Raw genomic sequence first — 14,014 nt, forward strand, 5'->3', positions numbered from 1 at the left:
CTCTGGTGTGGTGGACGCCTCCCTCCGCGGTGAAGCAGCCAAAAGTGTTGGAAGACGCGAAGATGTTTGCTTTAGAAGAAGTGGAGCAGCACCTCCTCCCTGCTGCCCGTCCTCCTCTCTCTCTCTGCTGCTCTCCTGCTGTGGGAGGCTGGTTTGTGTTCAGCATCATCACTGTGTCCACATGTAGCACAGCCCCCCACCACGACCCCATCAGTAATCAAGTGACAGCTAAACTTAAGAAAGACCCTCCCACGAAGACCAACCGCAGCCCTCTGACATTTGCATCATGAGAATTAACCACGGAAGAGCATCGGAAACATTACACTTATCCATAAGAATATTTCAGTTACACGTAATATCAGCTGGAAAAATCTAAAAATACCTACAAAACAATAATCGGAAAAAGAAGCAAAATGAATATACTGGTTGATATTTTTTTTACAACACATTGTAAATAAAATGTACAATTTACAAATAAAATTATTTAAAAAAATGTTAGCAGAACGCATCCGTTATTAAAATACAATATATGAATTACAAAACAATATATACAATAAATGCATTCATAAAATGCAATTACGACTTATTACAAATCAGATAAAATAGTACATGAAATAATTTAACACCAACATTGTCACATTTATTTAAATGGCGTGAATAATTATATAGATGCTTCACTAGAAAATATGAAATAAAATGGAGTGAAAATAACAGTGAAAGCATCAATATATATTAATGTATCAGCAGTTACAGTGGACACATTCTGCCCAGTGTAGTTTCACTGAAATGATGGTTTAGCGTTTAATGAAAGCGACACATGAATAGTTGACGTGTTTCGCAGGTCAGTATTTCTAGTGTCTTCACCTGATTTCTTCAGCGATCACATTTCTCAACATGGTTTTCTATCTAATCCGCGATGTCGCACACAAATCCTGAAACAATAAAAGAAAAGCGAATAATTAAAATTGCCATTTTTTTCCCCAAATACAAAGAGAAGCAGCAGGGACCCTCGGTGGGTCCCGGAGATGAATACCACGCAGGCCACGTGTTCCGTTCCCACGGACTCTCACTGCACGCGTGTCGACAAAAAAAAAAAAAAAAAACAGCTGCTCTGAAAATCGGCGTCCACTTTCCCCTCCAGCTGAATGACAGAACAACGACAGCACATGCGGGACGGAGGAACAATGTGAGACTCTAAACGGCGACCATTTACTGCGAGAGTCGGTGAACTCACCTCGTTCATCTGCGACACGCGTGGATCCACTCATCTGCAGTATTGATGAAGGGAACACGACACCAGAGCTGCTCCGACCACCGCAGGCAGAACTCACCGATGCACCACCACCACCACAACAACAGCAACTAAATAATAATAATAATAATAATAATAATAATAATAATATAATTTTGTTTGAAACACATGGCGATAAATTAGGCGATAAAACAAAAAACAATAAAGCAGCACTATTTTTTTCTACATTACAATTGAATATTTTTACATTGTTGTGCATAAACTCAACAATTATTGCTGAATTTAATATTATATCTTCACCTCAAGACTGTTTGCAACAGCAGCAGCAATAATAATATAATTAAAAATATACTGGCATCAGTTATTGTATATTTGCATTTTCATGGTACAAGAAAGAAAACTGTTATTAACGGGTAATAACTGTCTTATTAACTAAGCATTTTATGTAATAAATTACAGCCCCCCACTTTGACAAAGAAGTTAAACATGAGAATATGCAGATGAAAAGCGCTATGAAATAGGAGAATAATGAAATTAAACTGATGGTTCATATAAAACAAGCAGCAAAGAATATAATGTCAAAATAGAAAATGTTTAATATGTTCCAAATGAAACGGGCCATGGTGTCATAATAATAACAATAATAACTTTTTTTATGAGTTCTAACACCTGTATGATATATAATCATAACACAATACCATAAATTTTATGCAAATGGAAGCAAAATATGTATCATCTTGTTTCAGATCCGAAAGGCTGTTCATACACTTACAAATGTCTGCTGTCGTAAAACATGACATCATGAAAGAGTCGAGACAAATTTGCTAAACAGGTCATTTCTTCTCACTGTGCACAGATATTGACCTGCTGCTGCTCAATAAACCATAAACCACTTATTTAAAATTCATAGCTGCATTCACATTGTTATGAAGCCTTATTGACGCCAGGGCTGAAATCATCTTCGTCCACCTTAAACAACTTCTTTTTCATCATAAATGCGCTTGGATCACTCTGCTCCCAAGACAAGGTCCCACCAAAAAGGAGGTCATGAGATGAGTTTTTGGGAGCAGGACGCCTCAGATCTGGTTGCGTCTGCATTAATCACAGCGCCGCAGCAAAGTGCGATAATCACCTGAGCAGTCTATTAAAATAAAAGTGGCAGCCCTGGGGAAATCTTACCTTACTCTTTAATTGTTTTGTGGCTTTGATAGGCTTTTTAATCTAAGATTAATTTATGCATTCTTAAATAACTCCACATATGATTAATAAGCTCGAAAATTAAAAGGAGACTGAAGCAATTATAACAAGTGGTTGGTCATCACCTCATTAGAAAGAGCTGGAAAGATGCGGCTTGTTTGGTGTGTGTACGTGTGCACGTACGCGTGGGTGTGTGTCCTATTAGCCTGCATAAACAATCCTTCTCATTCTACTCGTGTGACTTTGAAGATACAAATGCAAAAATAATGTTGATATCTCTCCAGACCAGCAGAGGAGGAGGAGGCCTGCAGTCCATCAAAACCTAAACCCCCTCACCCCAGCACTTCTCTGTGGGCTGCCCGCCTCATCACCCTGGCCTGGGACCCCCACTGGCACGAATCAACACACACACGCAGACGCCATCACAGCACCAAACTGTCCCAGAAGTCACATTTAAGACCTTACGCTCACGACACACTCAAAAATATGTCTTCAAAGTCATACTTAACATACTACTCTTTTCAGAAAGGAGAAGACAAATTATAAAGAACCATTTTGACAGCAATGATGAAACAGTGAAAGACTCTTGACGTTTATTTCTTCAGTAGTCTTTTTAAAATGGACCGGAAGATGGACTCCATCACACCAGGGACTCTCCACACAAGCCTGAGTTGGCTGAAGCGTCATAAGAGCCAAATGTTTAAACTGAATTACCACTCCTGGTAATAGTATATCATTATAGTATTACAAGTGTATCACCATGGTGCATTTCTAAGGCTTCAGAGAAGATGTTATAAGTGTTTATAGTCATGTATGACAAAGCTTCTTCAGTATTATGAGCTACAAAATGTGATATTTGTAATAACATTGCACAGTGCGGTTTGGGTTCTGGAGTCTTAATAACCTGACTAATTTAAGTCCAGAACTTATAATACCTAATAAACCTTTTCATAAATTACCATACGTGAGTATGAACATTCATAATGTCTTCAATAGAGCCTTACAATGTATTACAATGTAAGAGCTTAAGGTACACAGATAAAATAGTATTTTGTTTTTCTAAAGTGATGTTCATGAAAAAAAAATGTTTTGGCTAAATGTTACAGGTTTAGTTTGAAAACTAATAATCATATTCTGAATTATGTTTCTAATGTAAGCGAATATGAACAAAAACGTGTTCAAACAGGGAAGCAGTCATAGATGCAGGGGACCCCCTGGAAAGCTTGCTGAAAAATATGCACCAAACAAATGTCTTCAGACAATATTTGTGACTAAACCATTAATCCCATTAGAGCTGCGGCTTGTGATCTGGAGGAAGACGTTGAAACACTTGAGATGGTTGGTGAGTGGGCCCGAGTGAGAAGCCACCCGAGACCCGACGGAAGCACTGAGACTGGCTAAACAGTTGCTAATGTGTAAACAAGACATAACTCCTCCTCGGCCCTGATGTTTATTTGTCCCCTCCTAACCCGCCCCTGTGTCCTGACCCCCCACATCCTCCCTCACTAAACAGAACATTTCTCCTTGCAAGAAGCGTGTGTATGTGTGAACGTGTCATTGCGTGTGGCGGCTGTGGATATTAGCGAGGGGCAGGGGGGTGGGGTCGTCACTGCATCAAATGAGGGTGGGCGCAGGGATCTTTTTGTCACAGGCAGGGACTCAGCTGCCAATGGTGGGCCGTGAGGTCCTGGGGGAGGAATGGAACAAAGGTGCTAAAAGGCTGCGTGACAATGACGGCGCTCTAAGGACAGCCTTCAAGTGTGGGACACAGGTTGCACAGGACGAGCGGTGCCAATCACACAGCAATTACTTTTTTTTCGGTCTTATTCAGTGGTTTTGTGTGGGCATTTACAGAGAGGTGCAAGGACACACGCGACCACGCTGAGGTCCAGCTCAGTCGCTGTGTGCCTGCCCGTGGAGAACTTCCCTCGAAGACCTGAGGGCGGACGTGGCACCAGCGAGAAATAGAGCACAACTTCAGCACCTTTTCTCTGTTGACCCTTCTGTCTAAAAAGAAGACAATAGTGTTGACATTTTGTGTAATAAGTCAACATGAGGAAGGGTGGGATTTTGGCTTTCATTGTCCACCACTTATTCCAGCGAGTCAGCGTCGAGACGAAGACCATCCTGCCCCATGATGGGGAGTAGGGGGGCGCGACGCGAGACAGGTTGCTAGCTCATGGTGCTAACATGGGCTGGCACCATAAGCTTCATTTATGATTATAAAAAAATAATCCATGGTGTGTAGTATATATCACAGAAATATAATATTATTGTGGAATATAGCAAAAGCAGGAACACTTCTACTGGTATTATGGAGGAACATGTCGCACTTCAGATTTCCTCTGGCTGGCTGTTCCAGAGTCGAGGAGGCCTGACAGGGAAGGCTCTGACTTCAGGATGGGCTTCACAAGTTATCAGTAACATTTTAAAGTCAATTCTAGAGGAGTAGGCTGCGGACGTGTTGGATGAAGAATGCTGGAGATGCCAGGGAAAAGTGAGCTTCATGGTGTGGTAAATGAGAACCTGAAGATGTGTGGTGCTTTTGCTTTGTTGTAGTTCCAGTAGTTGGTTCAATGATATATGTTCAACTGCATGATTGTTTTTTTTTTTTCTTAAATTCAGACGCCAACATTTATTTATTTAACAGCAATGTCAATATCTACACACGTTATTAGCATCATTATATACCACGATACTAACAAAAATAAATAATAGTAATCATTTAAAGCAGATTAATAGATTATTCTTGTACAGATGTGAACCACAAAATGACTCAGCACCTGTTTTGGGCAAGTTATATAAAACACTTGTTATGTTTTTACCTTTTCAGTTGATTTTCCAAAACACTATATTCACCGTGAATTTAGGGTTTAATGCCACAGCTCCAATATATCTGTGAGATATTTCATCATCTATGAAGTGCCCTGAGAGTGTGATCTTTGAGATAAATTAGGAGCAATGTCGGTTCACTGCTTCTAATGCCACACCCATAAAAATATGAATAAAAATAATTCACCTTATTTCCACCATCTGAAATAAGAAGGTTATTTATAATTGCTATTACTTAGGTTATGTTATGCCCAGGTGGGGCTCTGAAAGGATCGACATGACTGTGAAGCAGCCTCTGTTTCTTACTGTCAGGGAGTGCGTCCCATTGTTCCCAGACTACTTAGAGAGTTTGTGTATCAACACTTTATGCTACAGTGTAATAAAGAAAGATGCAGGAATTTGTCGACGTGCGACCCTGAGCAGTTTCGATGGTGTAATGAGGAGTCAAATGAGAATGGGAATTATCGTAATGATAAGAAAGGTCTATGCGCCATAGCTTGGGGCTGAATTGTAGGGCATTACCATAAAGATGCGATGTGCTTGTATTGCAGGGGTTTTGTGAGGGAGAAGGCCAAAGAGATAATAACTATTAGTAGATGACAGTGCTTTGTGGGATTCCAGCTGTGGAGCCCAAATTTCCATACAGATAGAATGGCTCTGGGTGAATGATATGCGTGTGTTGGAGGGACGGTGGGGGTGTAGGTGGGGGAGCTGGGCGACTCAGTGGACTCGTCTGCACACGCACACAACATTATCATGTACAAGAAGCTGCAAAATCTCTGTTTTTGACTGCCCCATTGTGCCCAGTCACAAAGTGGGGGCGAGGTGAGAGCGTGTCTCTGGAGGAACTGTCCGCGGTGCTGAAACACCTCTTAAATCCTGGGAGTGCAAATAGCCAAAGTGTGACCAGGGCAGAGGATGCAATCTCCATGCAAGGTGATAGGCATTACATTTCAAGACGGGGAGGAAGGTTATCCGCCGAAATTTAAATGTCACAAAAAAAAAAACCCAGGTGGATGTGCCTTCAGATCATTTGAGTTCAAAACCCAAGGATTTTATCGTTCGGGAGTCTCTTTTGAATGGGAGCGCCAAGATACAATGCTATGAGTGTAATTCTTTGAAAGGCATATAAGGGCTTAAGAGTTTACAGACATGGTGTGAGGAGGAAATGGTGCGTGCAGAAACAGCAATTTCTCCAGAGACAGTCCAAAAACAAGGAAAACAATTAAGATTTACAGGGAGAAAAGAGAAAAGAAGCAGAGGTGAGGGACTTTTGTTAAATAGAGCATGCTTTGCCACACAGAAACAAAGACTATATTGCGTTAAAACAAGGGCCAAAATATTGGGTCAAGAAGCCCGGCAATGGCTTTGGCCTTGCATTTGCTAACACCTACAAGCTTGACATTCATGGACCCCAAAACCTTTTGTGACAAACAATGTAGGAACCATGAAGGCAGTTCCAAATGCAAGAGGTTAGAAACAAAATCGTTTTTGAGGAACATGAATCAGAGGTCAGGAACAAAGACATGTTTATGGGGTTCGGACTAAGGTGAAGACAGTGAAGGTTGGACAGACACAGCGGCTCATGTCAAAAGAGTAGGTTGTGAAAGCCACAGAATCAAGAGTAGAAACTTGAGAGGCTGGACGAACCAGACGGAACAATACGGTGCTATGGTGGTGACACAGTAGTACACGCGTCATGATTCATTTATGGAAATGAATGAAGTGAAGTGTACATTACATGAGTCTTTAGTTGTTTAACCACATTATTGGAAGCAACTCAACAAGAAAACTCAAATTGAACTCACCCAAAGTGACACCAGTTTGTCTTAATGACCCAAAAATGACAAAGGGGCGGACAGACACTTAAAGAATCAGGAAGGAATAGAGACGAATCATCCATGAGAGAAGGTGAAGTTAATAATAGACAGTGAAGTGCTGCTGTTAAAAGTGAAGCGTGATCTCCTCACGTCAGCTGCAGGTGTCAACAAAGCCACCAACGTCGTGAAGCAAAGCTTCCTCCTCAAATGGTTTTAAGAGCAGGCCCTGGAGACGGAGCAAGGTTTGGACCGAGGGACTGAGAAGCGTTCTGGGCTTCTCCCAGTGGCGGCTGGAGTTTACGAGAGGGGCATTGCTAACAAAGAGGAGACAAAGATAGTGAGAGCGGAACGCAGGCGGACACCAATCACCGTGTAATTATCCCCCCGGTGTGTGAACTGCCCAGCTCTGCGTCCTTGATAGATTCACCTGACCCAATAACACAGCCGCAACGGACCAGAGGCGGGGACAAGACAACACCATAGATCAGACCGGGAGCGGTAACAAGAAGTCAACATCCGGGAGTGGGCTGAAATTAACAAATCCATTCATGTTTTTTTTGTTTTTGTAGCCCAGAAGCTGCTTGAAATATGACACAAGTTCGGTAAAGCAGGATTCAATTCGGTCTAATATTAAAGAAACAGCCCGGGGCACCTCCGCTGCGCTCCCGCACACCTTCGCCGTGTTACCTTGGAGTGAAGTCTTAAAACCGTTTAAATTAACAATGAAATGACTTATTCAAATGTGCACGTCCCTGCTTTCCCGGGATGCTTGCTGGAGTGGGACGCCGGCTTCCGCTCGGCACCTCTAAACCTCAGGCTGGGCAGCCGAGCATGGCGCCTCCATCCAGAGAGTCCAAACAATCTGTCCAGCGCTGCGTCCAAAAGCAGACATTCACAGGGCCATTATAATACAGAGAGGGTGAATTACACAGCCCAGCCAAGACATTACTGGACGTGAAAAGAGCAATTCCCATTCTGGAGTAAGTACATGTCATTTGTCGAAGTGAGAGAATAAGTAAATAAAGCGAAAGTCCATAAAAGATGTTTCTCATTTATTGGACTGGGACTTGTTTGTCTGTTTTGCCAAGTCAGATAAAGACTCTGAATATTTCCCCGGAGGAAGCAATCAACATGGTTTTATAAAGTCAGCTGCATCAGATTAAAAAAAACAAACAAACCTTGCCGACCCTTAAAAACTGCAGTCCTGAATTAAGACATGAGGCACAGGCACCCTCCTTCACAGGAGGAGCAGACGACCAGGACTGGAGCTCCTCACTTGGCCCTGAATCTTGAACTTGATCATGATTTATTTATTTGAATAATATAGCAATCATAATTTTTCATGGCATTTTCAAAAATATCGATATTTTTATTGCTTTAGTGAAATAAAAAAAAGATTTAGCGTCATTCAATGAAAATAAATAGCAATAGATAAATCCATAAAACTACTTTAGCAAGGACTAACAGAATGAATATGCAGTTACAGAGTTCAGTCACAAAGTGCAACTCAATAGAAACTATTACAGTGTTTAGCAGGAGTAGTGTAGTAGTGTATATCTACTTCCTCCCAGCCACCGCTCATTGAAACAGCAGCCTACTGACACATAACCTCAGACGGGGGCAGGTCACACAGCAATGACTGACAGGTCTCACTGTGGTTGTGTGTTTGTCATTTTGTTGCAGCATCTCCAAATGTGATTGGAAAAAAAAAAAGATTTGGTCACAATCTAAAGCCCAGTAAGTGATCACTTTTGGTGAAAACCGTGATTCAATTGCTATTCACTGCGAAGCCCCGACCATCCCAACTACCTCAATACATCTCATATTGGTGCTTCACAAACATTTGCTTCCTTCACTCACAACCACATCTTAACACTCCAACTACAGCCATATGAAACACTCTAAGCTCTGAGAGTCTCAACCCAGTCTCATTCTCAAGACCGTCCTGGGAAAAAGAGCCTTTGGCATCATAGTCATAATAAAAGGAATGCGAAGAGTTTTTGGAGACCTGGTTGTTGGAACTAACTGCAGAGCAAGCATGGTTTGGTTGGGGAAAACTGTGACACTTCAAACAGCATTTAAATCTCATGTCCCTCATTGAGACAGCCTGAAAGCCAGCGGTAAATCATCCATACTGAGACCTCGGTCAGCCGAATGCAAATGAGGATACAGTGGGTGCTCGGCGAGTCCCTCAGGGGACAAGACAGGAAGAGATGCGCGTTTGAGTGATGCCGCTGTGCTGAGTAATGATCAGTTCAGAGGTCAAACTACTTCCCTGACACGCATTACGCCGTTAATCACAGACCTCCACATACAATGGGACGTCGGCCGTATGTTAAAAGGCAGCGCAGTGTGTTAACCCCACTGGATTATTCCTCAATTAGTGACGGCGGAATACTTCTATTGATCGCATTCTGAGACGCAAGGAAAATCACAGAGGAAAGAAGTGGCAAAGTAATTAAACATGAAAACACAAGCACATCTCACAGTTACATATGCAATTAAAATATTATTCATTACCTCTTAAATAAAAGCCTGCGTCTGAAATCCTATTAAATTTAGGATAATTGTGTGTGTTTAATTATAAGCGGCAAGGAGGGAAGTTTGTGAGACGGAATGTGCGCTGACCTACATAGAGGAGGAGACATTTTGTTTCAAAAGTGACCTTGCTGTGCAGCCGCCGCTCAGAATAGAAGCGATCGTTGCCTGCAGAGTCTGATTAAAGTGAGAGCAGGAATAAAGATCATTTTCACACTCGGCTTTCATTCTTTCCCATCCCAAATATGTCACGGAGCGCAGTCATGCGGCAGGATAGGATCAAGTATTGTTAGAGTCAAGGATGAGAGAGGGTTATTCCTGAAGCACGGTGGCTTTGGGTTGCAGCTTGGGAGAGTTACTTTGGGCATCTTGGACAAGTCGCTAGCCCATCATAGAGGAAAACAAAAATAGACAGTTAATAGTCATCAAGTAGCATTTATGTGCTTTCAGGTGGGCATGTTAAAAACAGACAGTGTGACCTGCAGCTTGGGAGTCTTTAGCTTGGTGCTAAATGACAAACACAACACAAGACATCATATTTGCCTGGTATTAACAGATATTGTAGGACATCTATTAGACCCACCACGTTGACTTTGATGAAAAAGCCAGAAACCGTCCTGGCAGTTTGAGCGCTGCTCAGGTTCACTACTAAGGTCTACTTCCATACTGACCAAGCTCTCAGTCTACTTCCCTATTTCCTCCCCTTGAATGACTGAAATCCTTTTTTTTATTCTCAAGCTACAAAACTTTATGGTTTGTTTTTAAAAAAAAGTGTTCATGATATTGAAAGAGTCTGGAGGTTAAAGAGGTGTCTGTTTTTGGGGTTAGTTTCTGGAATGAGTACAATATAAATCTGAAAACATTTTATCCTGTGGTTGTGAAGCTGTATTTGAAGCCGACACGTGTGAATTTATATTTTTGGTAGGCAAACATAATGCAGGCTTTTTTTAAGCAATATGCTTCTGCCAAGTGATAGGTCGATGACGTTTCATGAAACAGTGTCCTAATATTCAGAGCTCTATAGGTGGCGCTCTGGGTTTGTCATTCAGGTAATCTAACAAAACTGTTTGTTCAAAGTCAAATATTGTGGCGCAGACAGTGCCCTCTAGTGGCCTCTGACAATTAGCACACTGTTTCATGAAACATCACCAGTCCATCACTACCTTTGCCAATACCTCTCTGTCATGACCCAACAAATGCTTGTTGTGACTGAAATATCCACCGTGAAAAATGTTTTCAGTTTTGTTATGACTGAATAACCAAAAAACAACTTGTATTACTAAGTCGATCAATGACATCTCAATGGCATTGAATGGGTGGCTGCCAGTATCATGAGCTTTGGGGAATACTGTTCTCTCTGCAGCCTGTTGATGGTGTATTTTCTCCTACTTGGTCGCCTCATTTCTAATATATGCAAAGTGCACTCAAACAAATAATAAAGCTTCATAAAAAATGTGACTGAAAATAGAGACGATGGGTGGACATTGAAAACTGAAACAGCAGGTGGTACACAGATCATTTAATTCAACAACTAGCTTTGTATGTTTCCATCTTGAGCGGCCACGTTTTAGTACGTGCAGAAATACACCCTCAAATACCTAGGTTGCAAATTGTACAAGTGGTGACAATCTACTTTTCCTTCCAATTCTTACCAATGGTGGAGTACACTAAAACCGAAAGACAAAGCTGGCCAGGTAATTTTAAGCACCTAAGAAGGACCTATTGTTTGGTGTACACAACCTTGTTTTGGCCATTTACGCAACAGTGCAGTGGAGAGTGCCATACTCACCTTTGAACTCTGACCTCTTAAGAGTCACTACACTGAACACTTTGTTTCATAGTTCAACTGAGAAATCTGAGGGAACCCCATCGTGGCCTAGGTCTTTATTACTCCATGACTCTATAAAAAAAGCCACATTTAACACACACACAACACATTTAAGCCACATCACAGCAGCAGCGAGGGTTCAAATCCGAGCTACGAATGACGTCGACGCACTTTAATATGTTCCTCCCAAGAGCACCACGTTTAAAAGAGACGCTATCCACTTTTGTTTTTGACTCACTGATGATGAAGAAACTCACTCAAGGGTCATTTAGCTGTGTTACGCGCAACCTAGATGTACCGATCGTGTACACAAACATACCACGACCCATTTTTACTTAACACATCGGGCTCTTTCCCCCGCAGCTATTTTTCTTTATTTAGATCCGCGCCCATAGTTCTGCTGCAGCCCGCCGCCCCGGTCTGACCTCCCCCGCTGGTTTCCCTCGGAGCATCGTGGCTCGGCCCGATGGCTCCGACCTGCAGGCAGCCACGGGACGGCTGGAGCGGAGCTGTCTGCCACTCCTGTGCTTCATTAGGAAACAAAATATAAGGTTTCCACTCCATTAGGAATGACTTTAGGAGTGAAAGCACATAAGACGCCGACTCACCTCATCAACAATGCATCGCAATAACGGCTGAGGATGAATGAGAGTAAGCAGAGAGGGAGCGAGGCAACAGCATTAGTCTGTGCTCCGTGTCTTTACAGCAGAGTGGAAGAGGGGAAAAAAAAAATCATTAATGCAATAAAATGTGGTCAGATTAATCAAACGCCTCAAACTCTTATGAAAATATTACAGGGGGCGAATTTTCTATTACATCTAATGGTATCTAATCTAACACTGGCAGTTAAAGGCTTGGGCATCTATTTATTGTGAAACACAATTGAGGAAGTTTAAAGGGGAGCACTGAGGCATGGATGCAGCACCGCCGTCAGGAACGCACACGCCGACATCCTTCCCGCCATTTCCCTCCTTCCCACTCATAAAAGCTCACCATTAAAAGACAGACTGGCTCGGAGTTTGAGGGGAGCAACGCGGAGAGGGAATGCAATATGTAATTAGCGCGTCATAATCAAAATGACCCACTCGGACACTTTATGAACAGCGAGAGAGAATTACGGCACCACTGGTGGCAATCTGTGGGCATGTGCTAACACCATTAGCATAATGAAAATACACAAATGTTAATAGCTGGCTAAGTTCCGCGCACAAGCAGCCCAAGCATCATGCTAATTTCACCGCGCCTTTTTATGAACCCGCCTAGTTTCAGTCCTTATTTTTAGGAAATGGCTCGGAAAAAGAACAAAAAGTCCTGTTTAAGAAAACAAAATGGAAATACGGCGCGGCACACTGGAGACTCTCTGAGATTTCATTTTCAATTAAATTGTCATTTGCGTCGGAGTTGAGATGAAATCATGTTGTGAATTAGCAGATGAATTTACATACTGGGAAGCCTGCCAGAGTACACCACACTCATTTACCTTCAGCATTCTGCTTTCACTCCAAAATAGTGGAGTGAGAGAGATGAGATGTGAGAAACGGGTGGGAAAAGTTTAAATAATACTTTTTTTTACCGTTACGGCCATGTTTACGGCCACCACAACTAGTATTGTGGTGTGCATTTTCATATTTATCCAATAAGAATTCTACTTCAAAAAAATAAAAATAAAAACTGCATTGCAGTTCCACAGTGAAAAGGACTTCTTGTATCTGTTATTGTGACATATTACTATAAAACAAACCCATTACAGTGTAATTTGAAGCTCAGCAGTTGCAGAACCAGGTCCTGCCTAAAATGCCATGTGTAGCCCTTCATTAAATCTTATGTGGCTCCTTAGCAAATGTCTTCAAAAATATTTTTTCAGCACTGAGAATGTAAGAATACAAAAAAGGTTTAATGAAATAAGTTAGCATGATTTCATGTAAAGGCGAATCCCCTATATCATGTGACGCAATGTATTTTCACTTCAACTGATAATTTGGACGCACAATAGCATTTTACCATCAAATATTAAAAGGTACTTTATCATCATTTATAACAAAACTTATAATTGACAAGATTTTTTAAGATTTTGGACGCACAACGGCTAGCTTTTTCAAATGTCATATTTCCAACAATACATATAATTCCATTGCATAACATGGTATAAAGAGCAAATTTAGCCAAGAACATACAGTATGAGTCAGACTGTGAACACATCTTAGTCAATCCAAAGAGCCCTTCACTTCAGCACTCGACTTGGAGTGTCCTCAGAGACTGTGACTGTCTACAATGCTACTGTCCAATATATTCGCTCATGCTAGGCTGCTGGTCTCCAACCAGCCCGTCATTCCATCTCACTGTCAAAAGACTCTGTCTGTCCTGTCACTTACAAAATAAAAGAATCTATTTCTCTCATTGTGCACGCTTCTATTTATTTCACTGGAATTCATTCACAACTTTTCAAGTTGTTTTGCCAGCAGACGGACAGATGTTCTCTGGAGGATTCTCACAATTCAAGTCTAAAGATGTTCAGGATGTACAAGTACAAACACCCACCAGCGCATT

At 41.8% G+C, this 14,014-nt stretch overlaps 1 protein-coding gene across 31 annotated transcripts in view; it reads right to left on the reverse strand.

Moving 5' to 3' along the window:
* The window catches only part of skor1b (SKI family transcriptional corepressor 1b), a 78,181-nt gene that overhangs the window by 5,602 nt on the left and 58,565 nt on the right, over window positions 1-14,014 (reverse strand). For 7 of the 31 annotated variants that reach the window (XM_053886378.1, XM_053886377.1, XM_053886399.1 and 4 more), the window contains one exon: window positions 1-14,014. This exon is cut by the window's right edge. In XM_053886378.1, the coding sequence (XP_053742353.1) occupies window positions 1-211 (211 nt within the window). In that variant the 5' untranslated portion in view covers window positions 212-14,014. The other 24 variants (XM_053886403.1, XM_053886401.1, XM_053886392.1 and 21 more) reach the window with 24 other exon arrangements.

This window comes from Synchiropus splendidus, chromosome 14 (assembly GCF_027744825.2).
Source record: "Synchiropus splendidus isolate RoL2022-P1 chromosome 14, RoL_Sspl_1.0, whole genome shotgun sequence".
NCBI lineage: Eukaryota > Metazoa > Chordata > Actinopteri > Syngnathiformes > Callionymidae > Synchiropus > Synchiropus splendidus.